This window comes from Rhinichthys klamathensis, unplaced genomic scaffold, assembly GCF_029890125.1.
Source record: "Rhinichthys klamathensis goyatoka isolate OS25496 unplaced genomic scaffold, OSU_Roscu_1.1 h1tg000318l_1, whole genome shotgun sequence".
In the NCBI taxonomy this organism is placed as follows: domain Eukaryota; kingdom Metazoa; phylum Chordata; class Actinopteri; order Cypriniformes; family Leuciscidae; genus Rhinichthys; species Rhinichthys klamathensis.
In genome coordinates, this window is record NW_026606834.1 from 931,665 (window position 1) to 950,000 (window position 18,336).

The 18,336-nt window shown below is 37.7% G+C and overlaps 1 protein-coding gene across 1 annotated transcript in view; it reads left to right on the forward strand.

The window, feature by feature from the left end:
* Positions 1 to 247: 247 nt before the first annotated feature.
* The window catches only part of LOC130105373 (TBC1 domain family member 8), a 68,246-nt gene continuing 50,157 nt past the window's right edge, over positions 248 to 18,336 (forward strand). Inside the window, exons 1-4 of the mRNA XM_056271358.1 lie at positions 248 to 732; positions 15,812 to 15,922; positions 16,031 to 16,149; positions 17,808 to 18,036. Of these exons, the coding sequence (XP_056127333.1) occupies positions 606 to 732; positions 15,812 to 15,922; positions 16,031 to 16,149; positions 17,808 to 18,036 (586 nt within the window). The 5' untranslated portion in view covers positions 248 to 605. The remainder of the gene's footprint in view (positions 733 to 15,811; positions 15,923 to 16,030; positions 16,150 to 17,807; positions 18,037 to 18,336) is intronic.

Sequence of the window (18,336 nt, forward strand, 5' to 3'; positions counted from 1 at the left end):
GTCTCTAGCGGCCAGTCGATGAGTTGCAGTTTAAGTCACTTCCGTGTTGGATTTAAAAGAGAGACAGACAGGTTGCCACTTGGTTAAAATTAGAGCCAGAGATGATGTGGATGTCCTTCTATGTGGCTCTGAACGGCTCTAAAACCATAGACTGTGCATCAGTCTGTGTGAAAAGAGTCCAGTTATCGCCCCGCCCCTTTCTCTAAAGCCCCGCCCTCAGATACAGGTCAGCAAACGCGAGCGCGCAAATGATTGACAGGCAAAGAGTTTTCCTGATTGGAGCCGCGCTTTGATTCTCACTGAAGTCTGTCAGGTAATAGTGACAGTATGTTTGTGAAATTAAAGTTAATTATCAGTTAATACAATAAAAAAGCGTCGAGAATTCCTGTCAGTCTGCACACCGATCAGCTTTTCGTGACATCTTTATACGTGAAGGAGGACATACGTGAAATGAAACTTCCCTCGCCGGAACCGCGAGCAGGAAAGGCTGGAAAAAAGCGGAAATAAACATTCGCCTAAAAGAGGAACTGCAGTTATGGTCGGAATATGAGCCTGCGAGTGTGTACTAGAAACAACAACAACACAAGCCGTGTGTGTGTGTGAGGATGTGGATCACTCCTGAAGAAGTTGTGCTGAAAAACGCGCTCAAGCTTTGGGTTACGGACAAATCCAACGGTTATTTCCAACTGCAGCACCGAAGAGGACACGGAGACACGGGGGGGAAAATCACAGGTGAGTCCGGACACATAGGTGATGATAATAATCATAACATGGCAGAATATGACTGGCGAGAACTGCTTGCTTTGGGGTCATAAACACTCGCTCTGAAGTTCAGTCTTTTGTCTAGATCTGAACAGTTGCATCCTGGTTTTCCTTTTGTCTCTGCTGGGAGTTTCCTTCCAGGAGAACTAACGTTTCATGGAAAATATCAAAATAAACATTCAGAACAGTTTGTACGGGAGTCTATATTTGCACCACATATGAAAACCAGCCATGGTAAATCTTACTTGTCGCTCAAAAAGCCGAAATTATGACACACTAAGACATAATTATGATAAAACAAGACTGACAAGTCATTATTTTTCATAATTATGTCAAAATTATGATATAAAGTTAAGAGGATGGCATACTAATTAATTCATAATCATAGTGCACGAAAACTATGACAAAAAAGTCGAAATTATGACATACCAAGTACAAATGATGACATTAATTGTCATGATATAATTTTACATTATTTTATATAATTAAAAGTCAAAATGATGACATACTAATTTAATATAGCTAACATAAGTCATAATCAGGAGAAATACGATATAAAGTTAAAAGGATGACATACTAAGGATGACATACTAATTAAGTCATAATCATAATAAATTGCACGTAAACTATGATAAAAAAGTCGAAATTATGACAAACCAAGTAAAAATTATGACATTAAGTGTGTCATGATATAATTTTACATTAATTTGTATCATTAAATGTCAAAATGATGACATACTAATTTAATACATAAGTCATAATCAGGAGAATTATGATATGAATAAACTAATAAACTAATAAAAAAATAAACTAAACATGAAGTCAAAATGATGATATTATGCCATGATATAATTAATTTTACATTAATTAGTCATCATAATGATATAAAAAGTAAAAATTACGATATAAAGTTAAAATTATGACATACTAATTATGACTATGACATAATTATGAGGTTAAAAAGCTGGAATTATGACACACCAAGTCATAATCATTAGATAAAAAGTCGAAATTATTAGATAAAGTTGAAATGATTCTATAAGTTTGGAATTGTATGTCATACTATTTATGTCAGAATTATGATTTTACAAAAGCATGCAAGTTTGTGTGGAAAAGATGTGGGAAGACAGGAAGGCAAATCCATCCAATAAACATTCCCTCATACAAAACAATAGAGATTCATTAGTTTCTGCAGTTTTCTTTCTTTCCAGTTTTTAAGGTCAAAGGTCAGCTTCAGCGAGGACACAGATGACTGAAGCTCGGTGAAGCTGACCAACGCACTCTTGCTTCATGGGTCGCCTAGTTTACTGTATTTAAACCAGTTTAACTTTATGAGGAGATCATGAAGCTCAAACATCAGCTTGTACTTTCACTTCAATGTGTCAGACATTAAACATCAAACCTTTGCTCTCTCAGTGATATTTAATACACTCTTAATAATAATAAACGTGCTTTATTGTCATTAATGGTTCCATGAAGAACCTTTAAGATCCTAAATAGTGGAAAAAGGTCCTTTAGATTTTTTTTTTTTTAAATCCTCACACTAAAAAAAAGGCTCTTTTAAGAACTGATCACTGAAAGGTTATTTTGGGAAACACAAATTATGTCAAAAATAGTTAAAGCGGAAATCCCCTTTATTTTTAAAAGTGCATGAATTGTTATGGTTTTATGATTTGAGTCGCCAAACTTGCAGTCATCTATAAAACATCTGTTGTGTCAGATACTAGTTACCCTGCAGGATTCATACAAGGTGCTCAAAGTGCCATATTTAACAGCCATATTTATGAAAAGGTGCTTGTATTATTGAAAGAGAATATACATGGGTCCTTGAAATATACTATTTATTGCTATTTTATTGGAGTGTAATTGCGATGAACTGTCATATAAATGTGGATGTATACGTATAAGCTCATTTTCACCTGCCATTGTATTCAAACCTTCTTCTGTAAATACTTGAATTAATGTACAATACTTGCAATGTCGCCCCCACCGACAACGCATAGGGCCCTTACATAGTCAACGCATCGGTACGCATATGCGTGCGCAAGGCTACACATCGCTACGCTTCGGCCGCCATTATGCGTCGATGCGTAGCCAAATGTGTCATCCTAGTTTTTGATACGCGACGCGCCGATGCACGCAATACTATGCGTTGTCGGTGGGGGCGACATTGCAAGTAATGTACATAAAAAGGTATATTATTATGTTTACAGAAGAAGAAGATTTGAATACAATGGCGGGCGAAGAGCAAAAGTACCACCGCCTATCCATAGACAGTAAAAGAAATGGACAGAGCGATCTCATTGGAACTCAGTTGAGACAGTTGAAGCCCACTTTTAGCGATTTTTGAGAACTTCCGTTCCTGACGCGCAGACTCAGACCGACTCAAACTAAGCTTGATGACGTGAGCAACCTGTCTGACAGACGTGAATCTTCTAGTAGCTGTGCGTGAAAACTGCCAACGTTAATCTTGCAGAGACGGGGAACTTGAGCAAAGAGTCCTTTATCGTGAGTGAGCAGGAGTATGTATTCCGTTGCTTTTATGGACTCATTATCTATGGGCTTCTCCCTTGACTGGACGTCCCACCGATTGCTTGCGAGCTTCTCCTCCTGTCTGTACGGTAACTTCTGTACAGCGCGACAGAGAGTCGAGTGGTTATGACGCAATCGTTAGCCTATTTTTACTAAATCTGTTTCTACGGGGCCATAGTGTAACATAGAAGGTAATGGAGCCCTTTATACATTGTCGTGTTTCTTTAGAAATAAATAATGGACAAATGGAGTCTTTAAACGCCTCAGATGTAAAGTTATTCGCTGTCAAAGTGACGCAAAAATGAATGGGAGTCAATGGAAATGCTAACGCAAGTGAAGTTCTGCTACAACATGGCGGCACCCGGCCGGCTTCAACTTCCGGTCGATGGATTACCCCCTTGCGCCTATCTCTTTTGATCGGATTATCACGTGACCCGACTCTAGACTCTACTACCCCCTGTTGCGTGATCGGTGTATTGCATTTCACGCATCACCCGTGACGCTTGCGTACTATTAAAAGGAGCGTGTAGCTCGCGTCGCTTGCTCGCGTTGACTATGTAACGGCCCATAGAATTGCGTGCATCGGTGCGTCGCGTATCAAAAACTAGGACAACACATGACATTTGGCGACGCATAATGGCGGCCGCAGCGATGCGTTGCCTTGCGGACGCGAATGCGTACCGATGCCTTGACTATGTAACGGCCCTTACGTTTCCCGCGTGAGGTACTTTGTGTTGTACGTTGCCATGACGATCACGAGCGCACGAAACTACTACGATGGAACCTCAACGTTTGTTGTTGAACACAACTAATGTGTCCCCACATTAAGTCCTTGAATTTGAAGTTAACCAGTCCCTCCAGAAAAACACGATTATGCGATCGCTGAATTCAATGCATAATCAGCCAAAGTCTGCGCATGGGGGGGGGGGGGGGGGGGGGGTTTGGTTGGGGTCGCATTTTTTCAAATATTCCGCAATTTCGCCGCATAAATTGCTGATTTCCGCGCAAAATATGCGGGGCTTGCATGATTTCATAATCCCCACATTTTCGTCGCAAAAAAGTCACATATATCTTAGCAGAAAGTTGGACAAGCCGTTTCCCCCTGTTGCCATGGGAACGTTATGAAGTGACGTAATTACGCGACGTGAACATCATCGAAAAGCTGTAAAACAGGAGCACACTTTATTTTAAAATATTTAATTTATTAATTTTTACTGAAGTTGTAGCATATTCTTCTAGAAAAGCTACAGAACTTGTTTGACTCATCAATGTTTTGTAAGTTTGATGTGTTTATTAAGGTCTTGTAACGCGTTGTGTCACGTTAAGGCCAATTTATACTTCTGCGTCGAGTGTACGCCGTACTGTACGGCGTACGCTACGCACGTAGGCGACGCCGTCATGAGCATTTACACTTCTGCGTTTAGGTCTGCGTTGCTCTGCAGTACAGCGCCGAAACGCTAGTTGGCGGCGGAGGGTTTTAATGTTCCACTGTGCTTAGATTCCTCGCGGCAAGAAGAAGAAGATTCCTCGCGGCTGTTTTGAGTTTAGGTTACTACAAGCAATGTCGACTGAAAGAGAGCAGATCATGTTGGAGTTGGAGCTTATCGAGGTGGAAAAGGTAATTTTTTTGTTTTTTTTAACAGTTTCGCTGTACTTAGAATTTAAAAATGGCGGGCGGTGCAGAAGAACACGCCGGAAATACATAGGAGGAAACGCGATGCTCCCAAGCCGACCAATCACAGATCTTGCGGTCCGCGTCGTCGCGACGTGTAGTTACATTTTTGAGGAGGTGCACGTTAGGTTACGGCGAAGGGTACGGCGTATGGTACGCGTCTGTGCGTATGCTACGCCGTACCTACTGCGCGCACCCGACGCAGAAGTATAAATTGGCCTTTAGAGGATAGCTCACAGCTGAAGTTATTGCAGAGGCCAGACAGACTCACGGAGACAACTCGCACTTTATTCCCAAATCGAACTCGTATAACTGTCTGTCACACGTTCTACCGTCCACATCGTTACTTAATAAACAAAATAAGATAAAAGAAGTAGCCTCAAACAGAAATTACCGGCTCACATGGGGTGTTTGAGGCGCACATACAATATAATAACGTTACTGCAGACAGTTCAACAGCTCTTAAAGGGGCCACACCTTATTTCCACTCGATACAGTCTGAAATAAAACAAGATGAGAAATTAAATATTTCCAGCACTTTCTGTGATGTAGTATGTTTGCTTATCATAGGAAGTAATAAGAAATGACTCTTTACATTAAGGTAGTAGCCTAGTGAGAACAGGGTGTTGGGGAATCACCCTTTTTTCTCTTTTTCATCAAACCGCAGTTTTTGCAAGTTCCCGCAATTTCATAGCAAAAAATTGCATAAATATCCCGCATATTCCATCGCATTTTTAAAGAAAACGTGCCGCGTAATCATTTTTTGTCCGCAACAATCACAAAAAAACTCCGCATTTTTCTGGAAGGACTGAGTTAACCAAGGTGTGGGAACCCTGTATATGAAATTAGTGTTTAATTTCTTGATAAAACACAATTACAATTTTTTTTTCATACAAAACTAACGCTCTATATTAGCGTGACATTGCTCATATATTCCCAAGCATACGATACAGCTCAATCATCAATCAGAAATCCAAAAAAAAGAAAGCGATATATTTGTCATACTATCCTTTCCTTTCAATGGGGATTTCCTGTGACTTACAGCGATTAATTTCAATGGTGTTATTCAAAGTTAAAATAATTTCCATGTTTACAACCAGAATGAACGTAACAATGTAAACCTTCACTGAAGTTGTTGATAAATCCCCGTCATTGACGTATACAGATGTTTCTCTATGCCGAGTACACCAGCATAATGTAAACAGTAATAGCCATTATAAACTTTATATTTAATATATATTATTAAATAAATTGCAAGTCGTATTTTATACCCCATATCTAATTTAAGTAAAAATAAACAACATTTTTAGTGTAAACAAAAAAAGCAGCAATATAATTACTTGCAATTAATGAACTGCTTTACATCTTACAAATTAAATCCTTTGTTTAAATTATTTTTTTATAAGAATCGTTTATTCGCTTTTCTATGGTTTGTTAATGTTCCTAAACTTAAAGTCGTCACAGTCATTGCATACTTTGCATGTGGTGCACTTTATTTGTACCATTTTGTTTCATTAGTATATTTGTATATCTTTATACCTTTTTTAGCATTTAAAAAATAATATAGATATTGTTTGATAAGTGAGATCTTTGATTGTAGACCTTGAAAACCCCAAAAGTAATGCTTGGAAAGCATTATATAAATATCATTATATCACCTAAATATCATTTTACAGTATCTGTTAGATCTCTGGTTTATAAATTGCATATTTTTGATATTTTATAACTACATGATTGATGAGGGATCGCTTCTGCCCCCAGGGATATATATTAAAATGAACAATGTCTCGACCCAAAGGGTCTTCGTCAGGCAGGTCTTCTTTGGGTCGAGACGTTGTTCATTTTGATATATCCTCGGGAGCAGGAGTGGCAGTGCCGATTCTTGTTTATTTTGAATTCGATGCTTCATTGGATTGAGCCAAAAGTGTTTTGGATGTGCACACAATTTCTTCCTTTTTGAGTTCAGTTCATATCTGTTTAGGAAACTAATCACACAGTCTTTTTCCATTGGAAACCAGCTCTACAACCTTTTTTTGTATTAAAGTGTCTTTTTAATAGCCTATATACACTCACCGGCCACTTTATTAGGTACCCCATGCTAGTAATGGGTTGGATCCCCTTTTGCCTTCAGAACTGCCTCAATTCTTCGTGGCATAGATTCAACAAGGTGCTGGAAGCATTCCTCAGGGAGTTTGGTCCATATTGACATGATGGCATCACACAGTTGCCGCAGATTTGTCGGCTGCACATCCATGATGCGAATCTCCCGTTCCACCACATCCCAAAGATGCTCTATTGGGTTGAGATCTGGTGACTGTGGAGGCCATTTTAGTACAGTGAACTCATTGTCATGTTCAAGAAACCAATTTGAAATGATTAGAGCTTTGTGACATGGTGGAAGTAGCCATCAGAGGATGGGTACATGGTGGCCATAAAGGGATGGACATGGTCAGAAACAATGCTCAGGTAGGCCGTGGCATTTAAACGATGCCCAATTGGCACTAAGGGGCCTAAAGTGTGCCAGGAAAACATCCCCCACACCATTACACCACCACCACCAGCCTGCACAGTGGTAACAAGGCATGATGGTTCCATGTTCTCATTCTGTTTACGCCAAATTCTGACTCTAACATCTGAATGTCTCAACAGAAATCGAGACTCATCAGACCAGGCAACATTTTTCCAGTCTTCAACTGTTCAATTTTGGTGAGCTCTTGCAAATTGTAGCCTCTTTTTCCTATTTGTAGTGGAGATGAGTGGTACCCGGTGGAGTCTTCTGCTGTTGTAGCCCATCCACCTCAAGGTTGTGCGTGTTGTGGCTTCACAAATGCTTTGCTGCATACCTCGGTTGTAACGAGTGGTTATTTCAGTCACTGTTGCCCTTCTATCAGCTCGAACCAGTCTGGCCATTCTCCTCTGACCTCTGGCATCAACAAGGCATTTCCGCCCACAGAACTGCCGCTCACTGGATGTTTTTTCTTTTTCGGACCATTCTCTGTAAACCCTAGAGATGGTTGTGCGTGAAAATCCCAGTAGATTAGCAGTTTCTGAAATACTCAGACCAGCCCTTCTGGCACCAACAATCATGCCACGTTCAAAGTCACTCAAATCACCTTTCTTCCCCATACTGATGCTCGGTTTGAACTGCAGGAGATTGTCTTGACCATGTCTACATGCCTAAATGCACTGAGTTGCCGCCATGTGATTGGCTGCTTAGAAATTAAGTGTTAACGAGCAGTTGGACAGGTGTACCTAATAAAGTGGCCGGTGAGTGTATATGAAAATATATGTATATAAATATATTTTCGTGAAATAAATGCAGCCTTGGTGACAGTAAGATAATTTTTTCGAAAACATAAGATACAGGTTGAAACTCGAAAAATTTGAATATCGTGCAAAAGTAATAATTTTAATGATTATGGCTTACAGCTTATGAAAACCCCAAATTTAAAATCTCAGAAAATTCGAATATTGCATGAAATCAATTAAAAAAAAAGGATTTTAAGTACAGAAATGTCGGCCCTCTGAAAAGTATAATCATGCATATGTATATAGTTATATATATATACTAAATATATTACTTTCACCTTTTAATTTGAATTACTGAAATACATGAACTTTTGCACGAGATTAAAATTTTTCGAGTTTCACACACACACACACACACACACACACACACATATATATATATATATATATATAATATTATTATTATTATTATTTTATTTTTAAATCAAACTTTATAAATATATATATATATATATATATATGTTTGATTTGTTTTTTTCAAATTAAATATAATTTTTTTGTTTTCGAGAAAATTCTCTTATTGTCACCAAAGCTAAAAACGCGATATTTTTTAAAAATGTCATTTATTCCCGAATTTCAGAAATCCTTCATCATTATATACTTGTAACACAAGCCACTTAGGCTATGTGACTGTCGTGGTTTGTTTTATTGATTTAATGTCACTATCATAGTAGTAGTTTGAGTTTGTTTGACTTTTATAAATCAATTAGTGTTTTGTGTTTGAAACTCGTCCACGTCAGCCTGGTCAGATCTGGACGGTATGAGTCACGTGACCCTGAGGACGTTTGTGTTCGGATCAGGGACACATTCCAGGAGAGCCGGTTATTTGTCTTCTTCTCTTTCTCTTTCTCGGAGCAGGACTGGCAAACATTAGACGCTTATCGAGCGTTTGCAGACTCTTGTGCACACAGAGCTGTTGAAAGAGGAGAACTTCACACGCTTCTTAACATGAAATTAACATGATCTTCAATCTTGTGCTTTTCTCATGAAGGGCTTTTTACTGCCGGTGAAAGTTCAGCAGATTTGTATGGAAGCTTGTTTCTGCCACAGAATAAAAGATTTTAAAATATAATTGCGACTTTTTATCTGACTTTTTATCGCAAGATATAAAGTCAGAATTGTGAGATATAAACTTTCAATTGCGAGATAAATACAGTAATGTACAGTGATGACATATTTTCTCAGAATTGTGATATATAAACTCGCATTTGTGAGAAAAAAAGTCACAATTGCGAGAAATAAACTCGCAATTGTGACTTTTTTCTCGCAATTCTGACATATTTTCTCAGAATTGTGATGTATAAACTCACAATTGCGAGAAAAAAAGTCAAAATTGCGAGTTTATTTCTCACAATTGTGACTTTTTTCTCACAATTGTGACTTTTTTTTCTCGCAATTGCAAGTTTATATATCACAATTCTGAGAAAATATGTCAGAATTGCGAGATATAAACTCGCAATTGCGAGAAAAAAAGTTATAAAGTCCAATTCTAAGGACATGTTTTCCTAGGGACTTTTTTCCTCAGAATTGTGATATATAAACTCGCAATTGCGAGAAAAAAAGTCACAATTGCGAGAAAGAAGTCACAATTGCGAGAAAAAAGTCACAATTGCGAGAAAAAAGTCACAATTGCTTATATCACATTTGACAATTGTTTATATCACAATTCTAACTTTATAACTCACATTTGCTACTTTATATCACGCTACTCTGAGATAAAAAGTCGCAATTAACTTTTTTTATGTTTTATTCTGTGGCGGAGACAAGCTTCCATAGATTTGAGCATGTTTGATTGGTTCAGGATATTCAGCTCATAACTGACATCATCAGTTTAACGCCTCCATTGTAGTCTTGAGTTTCTTCCGGGAACGAACACGTCACAATATTCCTCATTATAATAATTAATACGCAGAATAAAGCGGCGGGGCCTGGTTGAGTGAGTTAGTAGTGTGTTAAACTGGCGGTTATGGTAAGGGCCAGGACATTTCACAAACACACTCAAAGCGCTCGACCAATCACAACACACTGATCCAGCCGACCAATCAGAGCACAGTGTGCTTTTCAGAAGGAGGGGCTTCATAGAGACAGGAACTAAACAGAGCGTTACTGACAGACTGGGAAGAGAGGAGCCGCAACAATGGAGAATATGAGGAAAATAATCAACATTTAAGCAGGAAATTATAATTTATTTATTTTAGTAGAAAAATCACAAATTTAATTTTTTATATATATATATATTTTTTTTTTTTACAGTAAAGTTCAGAGATCTCAAAATGAACTAAAAGAGAATATGAAAAGAGAATCGTCTGATATACTGTATAAAGCTGATACTGAATTAAAGCTATGAAGTCTTCTGAGCAATAATAAAAAAAAATGATGTACAGAAAAATGAAATGTATAAAACCATGACCAAAGCCCAAGCTTAAACATTTTTACAAAATTAGAGAAAATTAGAAAAATGGATATCATTTTCAGCAACGAAGCACAAAACTCCTCTATTACACCATACTTTAAAAAACAAACTACTATACAATCCATAGCTTTATAAAAATGAAAATAAATTAGAAGTCTTGTTTTAATCATAGCTGCAAACACCATTACATCATTAAAATCACTTTTTTGTTCACGGTTTTCTTTCCTGCTAATAAATATGGCCATTTTAGACATGCCTATACTAAAATAATTAAACAATTTACATTCATATTGGCGTCTTAGATTATATTTAAAACCAAAAACAAAAGTGAGTACAGTTATTTTTCTTCAACATGTCAAATAAAGGCTTAAAAGGTTGGTTCACCCAAAAATGATAATTCTGACATTAATTATTACAATATACAAATTCCCTCATGCCGTTCCAAACCCATAAGACCTTCGTTCATCTTCAGAACACAAATTATTACTATATTTTTGGGTGAATTAACCCTTTAAGCAACAGAATAAGCAATATTTTCTCTGTTCTTGTCTCATTCGAGCTCAGTACAGATTATTTTGCTGTGCTATATTGCTATATATATATGTTCAGTCAAATCTGCTTTAACGGGTGCTGTTGTTATTCCACACAATAGCTTATACTTCTCTATCGGCTGGGAAATGTCCTGCAGAGAGGAAATTATACATTAAAAGGAGACGCGAGAGCCATATGAGAGAATGTGATTTGCATTAGCTTGTGTTAAAGAGAGATCCTGGGGTTCGTAATTAACTTTAATTTTCATTTTGATTGTGGTGTCATTACCTTGAATGACCCCATTCAAGCATGAAAACCTAGTAGACCTCAAAAACAAAATCAAGACTTTCTAAAAGGGCATTATATGGCCTCGTTAAGGAGCGTCGACATGTGACCAGTGGACATATCTAGATTCAACAATGTTGAGAAACCCCATTGTCGACCTTTGATGTGTTTTTCATTGAGAAACGCCATACAATCAGATTTACAATCAGAAACGCCATTTTCTTTTTAAGTGCTTCCTAAATATGGGGTTAGAATGGTTGCATTATTCCAAATAAATAGATCGAGATTGACAAAAATTGATCAAATTCACAAATAAATAGATTAAGATTAAAAAATAAATGTAGAGAGTTTCACAAAAATTTATGAAACTCACAAATAAATAAAATTAGATTTGAGCCTCCAAAATAAGAAAGTATTTTCCATGTGGTAGATATATAAATAAACATTAAACATTAGTCGATTGAATTTACAGAAAAGATACTATATCGTGATATATATTGTTATTAGGCCTAGTTTATCCCTGTAAAGCTGCTTTGAAACAATCTGTATTTTATAAAGGTGACTTGACTTGATACAGTCAGCGGGCACTTTTCATTCATTTTCTTCAAAATATGAATCAATATATAGCGTTGAACAAAACCAGCCAGCTGCAACTAACCAGATGAATCAGCATTTGATTCAAAGCAAACAAAGATAGGATTGTGTGTTCAAATGTTTTGTAAGTAAAGGACTTGCTTATTAAGCACTGATTGACATAATCAATTCACAATCAATGATGCAATTTAAAACCATTGAGTACGTCAAGTCACAGTTATTTCTATACAATACAGAAGTACAGTAATAAACAAAGTTCAGTAATAAACAAAGTGCAAAGTTCATCAATTGTAAAACAAATTCAATTCAGCTGTAAAGCAGCTCTAAAAAAAGACAGTAGTGGCGTTCAGCTTAGTTCACTTCAGTGTCGATTCAATTCAGTAACTGTGTAAAGTTCCTCAATTATGAAACAAATTCAATTTCAGCTATAAACTATAGCTCTACACAAGACAATAGTGCCATAATTCAGTTCAATTCACTTCTCATCTGATAGTGTCAGTGGAGTCAAAATCGATAATATTACTGAATATTAAATGTAACCTCATTGTTTATAAAAACAAAACAGTTCCTCTAGTTCTTAGCAAAATATTAATGAATTCAGTGAGTTAATTCAGTCAAGGGTTTGTCAGAGTCTTTTAAATGATTCATTAAAAGAATCAGTTCGTAAGAGTCACTTGTGTTTGTTCGCAGCTCAATAGAAAGACATGCAGTCCATCTATAATGATGTAAATGTTTTAAATCAGTTTTTTTTTGCATAAACAAAGGTGTTTACTTCAGTAAGCTCGACCTTTACTCTTAATCTGTTTCCGAGCGCTATGTCTGCGATGTTATCAGCGGTTGCGTCTCCACTCGTGTGTTCTTGTCTCGTTTGCATTCGAGCTGATTCGGCTGTGCAGCTCAAATAGGAAAGTGAAACTTTGTCATGCTGATGTTAAAACAGGTCATGTGAAGAATGGTAAACTAATAACTCATGCAGCACACAGGGACGGGCACAGATGTGCACCTGTAAACAGACATGAGTCACATTAATATATTAGTTGCATTAATATCATGTGCATTAATATAAAATGCTGATGCTGTTTATATATTGTCTTTCTGTGTGATGCAGGGCTCAAAAGTGTGAGAGTTTCACTTGCATGTGCGATTAAAAATAGATGTGTGTGAACTTTCAAATCTATTTAGCAGCATGTGTGCAAATAAAAAAAGTTCCTACAGGTCCTTATGTGTGTGTGTTGCTATGTGTGTGTGTATATATATATATTAATAATATTACATTTTCAAGAAACGGCTGAAGACGCATCTTTTTCGACAACACTTGATTCATTAATACTAACGCTTTCATTTCTCTTCTTGTCTACTCTATATTTCTATATATATAAAATAAATAAATAAATACATATACAGCGTTTGACCAAACTGGGAAGGGTCACAGCACTTGCATATTGTTCTTATTCTTAGTTTAACTGCTTCTATTGCTCTCCTCATTTGTAAGTCACTTTGGATAAAAGCGTCTGCTACATGATTAAATGTAATGTGTGTGTGAATATATATATATTATATGTATGTATTTACATATATCCCACGATGACGCAAACACTGAATCAACACGCAACACTGATGCATTTTTCTATATTTCATAATCCTTTGTTAACAAACTAGTATTCATTACTTCAATGAGCTCATTGTTTCTGCATTAAATTATTACATTGTTTAAATTAATACATTTTTTGCTAACTGTGATTTGTATGTACATTTCTGAAATGCATAACTTAGTTTCCTCTAAACTGTAATATGGACTCGTGCACTTTCTTTAAAGCTGCTTTGAAATGATGTGTATTGTGAAAAGCGCGATACAAATAACTGTGAATTGAATGAATTTATGTGTGTGTATGTCTGTCTGTATACGTGTGTGTGTATATTATTTAAAATGTATAAACTCCTATATATATAGTTATGCATTTTAAAGTAGGCCTTAAAAATAACATATTTATTATTAGATAGCCTTCAGTTTGAAGCAGAAATATTAAAAAAACCTAGTGTATGTTTTGTATAATAATAAATTAAATGTCTCCTTGTATCCTCTTTGACTGCCGCCGCCGCCGTAGAAAGATTCGCGGACGCTGACGTAGATCGAACGCTTGGTCTTTCTTTAAACTTTATTTAAAGCTGCCGTCGGCAACATTTTTTTGATCATATTCAGTGAAATCGACACTATAATCCGACAGAACAACATAAATAAAGTGGTTTTAGAAAAAAACCCGAGCTTCTAACTCCACCTGGAGCGTGTTATTTGTTTTGCAAAAATCCACCGCTCCCGGATCATCTGTCCAATCAGCGCAGGGGGTGTGAGATCTGACTGTCAATCACAGATCGGGCACACCCCCCCCCTCGCGCACGCTACAATCACATGCACACGCCTGAAGTTCGCGCAGTAACGAAGAGTGATGGCGGATGTATCTCGCTTTCAAAACACTAACAAATCAAGTAAGCTCATTTAAAGTATAAATGACGTTAGCAATTGCAATCTATCGGTAGAAGATTAGCCAGGACAGCATACCTCCAAATACTCCATGGTGTTGATGGATGCTGATGAGACGGGGGTGTTCACAGATAACCTGGTGCACACGCACTGACGAGCTCGAACTCGGTGGGAGGGTATCCGTTGATAGTGGGGGAGGGGCATGAGAGTTGTAAACATTCAAAATTTTGCCTAAATCCACTCAATCTGCCAGACTTGCCGACTGCAGCTTTAAAGGGGCCGGAAAGCAAACAAGCATGTCGATCGTTATTTGCGCAGACTGACCACAAGTAGGGTATAAGTGAACCTCATGGAATCTTTTAAATGTAAAAGTAAGAAATTGATCGATGGAAAGAACTCAACAATTATAATGACATGTTTGCTAACGAAATAATCCAATTAAGAGCCATTTGTGTGGTGGTGTGGCTTTTGTGTTCATGGTTAAGTGCTAGTCTAATTTGCATTCCCGCTGAAAAACAAGCGTTCTAGCACGAAAATCCTGCCTATAAATAGTGTTGCACGCCTTCTTATCAAATTCACATGATCAGCCTCTCCTCCATTTTGCTTGGGAACTAATGCTTTCCTTGGAATCCTCTCAGACTTCTACATTCCCATTGGTTGCCGCCGAACCGCATCATAGCTCATTACCATAAAGTTGACCTGACTTCAACTCTCCTCGACGCTCTCGCCGCCCAAGACACGCCGCCGGCTCACATTGAAAATGAATGACTTCTATTGAATAAGGAAAAACTTTATTTGTTGTACTGTCCGTACTAAAGGCACTCGTTACTGAAGATTTTAAGAACTCTATAAAAACTCCATAGTAACCATCTGTGACAACTACCAACCAACACCATAGCAATCACCAAAAATACCTTAGCAACCGCACTGAACCCCCCTAGCAACCGCCTAGAAATGCCCTAGCAACCACCCAAAATACCCTAGCAACCACCCAGAACACCTTAGCAACTGCCTAGCAACCACCCAGAACAAGTCAAGTCATCTTCATTTATATAGCGCTTTTAACAATGTAGATTGTTCCAAAGCTGCTTACCCTAGCAACACCCTAGCAACCACCCAAAATACCTTCGCAATTAAATTTTCATTTTTAAACTTAGGAACACGTGCTCCTTGGAGGAAAAGAAGGGATTAAGCATCAAACCCTTATAATCTATATGGTCTGTGTGTATTGCAGGTTTGCTGGTGGGCGCGTTGGACACTGTGTTGGACTCAAACGCGCGAGCGGCTCCGTTCCGGATTGTTCTGCATGTTCCCGGGTCGCAGGTCAGCTGGGTCATAGCCAGCGGTGAGAGTGTGTTTTCATCTCTCGCACTCGTGTGACACACTCCCGTCATAAACACGAGCATGTCATGTAGTCACTGTGTGTGATGTTATTATGTGTGTGTGTTTGCAGGAGCCACGATAGAGGAGGTGCAGAAACACTGGAGATGGCTGGATCAGAACATTCTGCCGTACATGGCCGTGTTCGAGAATAAAGACGACGCGGCGAGTTTTGTACTGGGCAAAGTGAAGGTACTGTCATGCACAGACTAGGGCTGTCAATCTTCCTCTATAATACTATTCGAATTCCATTCCTTATTTTATTTAATATTCTAATAATATTCGAATATTAAATGCTCAAATTCATCCTATTATTAATATTTACGACATTACTCAGGCTTATGGATCGCCAATGCCACTATAGCATGTGGTTGTTGTTACACGTTCTGTCCATTAGAGGGACATCTAACATTACAATAAACATTTTATTCACGCTGAATATGGTTGAAGCGCTACCGATGGTTTTCGGCTAATATCTCCGCTAAAACACCACGAAACATTCTGAAATTTATATCGTTCTTTTCAGTTCCACTAGACGGTTCCAGCGAGTTTGGTGCTCGCCGAATCCGTTGAGTTTTCACCAAGATATTTGCGCTTCACGGGCGCTTTTTTACGTTGTTAAACATGTACCATTTTTGACAGTATTGTTATGATGATACAGCGTGGATAACGTGCACAATTGTGTTACGATTCAAAAACGTTATTGTTCATCAGACGAAACAAAAGCATTTCAAGGTGGCGAGAAAGGCAAGATTCCATATAAAAAAAATTAATGAATGGGAATAGGAGCAGGCTTCACTCAATGATTAAACTAAAACTTTAAGAATGCTGGCCTGATGATTAGAATATATAACGTTAAACAGGAAAGAGGCCGCACTATGCATACATTGTTTTATTTGCACAAATGCGTTTCGGCGCGTGCCTTCTTGAAACGCGTTTGTGCAAATAAAACAATTTCTGTATAGTGCGGCCTCTTTCCTGTTTATATATATAAAAAAATTTAAATATACATAAAAAAACAATATTCGAATAGTAACTTCAGCATTCGAATAGTATTGATTTTTTTTAATATTCAAATTATATTCGAATTTCGGAATTCGTTCCAACAGCCCTAGCACAGACCTTCCTACCAGGCCTGTTGCGATTGTTGATTAATCATTCGATTGTGGTTATTAGTAGAGATAATTATAACAATAATTGTGCAGTTTAAAGGTGCATTGTGTGTATTTGTGCTACAAATAATCATATTATCACAAAAGTACTGTGATAAAAGATCATAGTGCGGATAAAAACACTGCTCTCTACAGAAGCGATCAAAATAGAGTAAATCACCTTTTGAAGTAACATGGCGCTTCAAATAAAGATTGATTACATCCTTACACCAGTAGGTGGCGACAAGTGACTGTTAAAAATGTGTGAGTCATTGAATCATTCATTCAAGAGATTCGTTCAAAAACACTGATTAATCCAGTAATGAAACAGGTATTTATGAGTGAGTCATTGAATCATTCACTCAAAGTTTTTTTTATTTATAATTCAGATTAATTAAACATTTAAAATAGCCTTTAACATTTAGTCAGAATTACTTGTTATTCTGGAGAATCTTGATCTCTGTTTGAAACATAAAAAATCGTAATTCTCAATTTATCCAGAATCGTGCAGCTCTAGTTCACAAACGGTGATTTACTGCAAATGTCACAACTTCCCATACTGGTGAATTGCCGGAACCAATTTACCGGGATTTTTAAAAAAGGTCCAGTTCACACGTGATCTCTTAACGGTAGTGGTTCTAGAGACATTCAGTTCAGCCCAGACTCTTATTATCTTGATATTTCTATGCACATTCACAGGGTTTAATCGCTGAGGAGGTTCTGGGCGGCCCGGCTGCCGGCGAGGATGACCCGGCACGCTTCCGGGAAGACCTGGCGCGGTTCGAGCAGCGCTTCGGTCTCCCTCAGCGAGAGAAGCTGGTCTCGCATCACTCCTGCTGTTGCTGGAAGGGTCACGTCCCGCGCCAGGGCTCGCTTTACCTCACCACCAACCACATCGCCTTCTACTCCTTCCTACTGGGCAAAGAGGGTGAGAACTTCCTATTCGGCAAAGAATCCTGAAAAATATGATGCATCACTGTTTCCACAGAGATATGAAGACGCACAACTGTTTCCAAATGACTGAGAAATGTTTCTTGAGCATCAGATCCTCATATTAGAGTGATTTCTGAAGGATCATGTGACACTGAAGACTGGAGTAATGATGCTGAAAATTCAGCTTTGATCACAGGAATAAATTACACTTTACTAGATATTCACATAGAAAACTGTTATTTTAAATTGCAATAATTAGGGCTGTCACTTTACGTTCGAAAATTGATTGCACAAT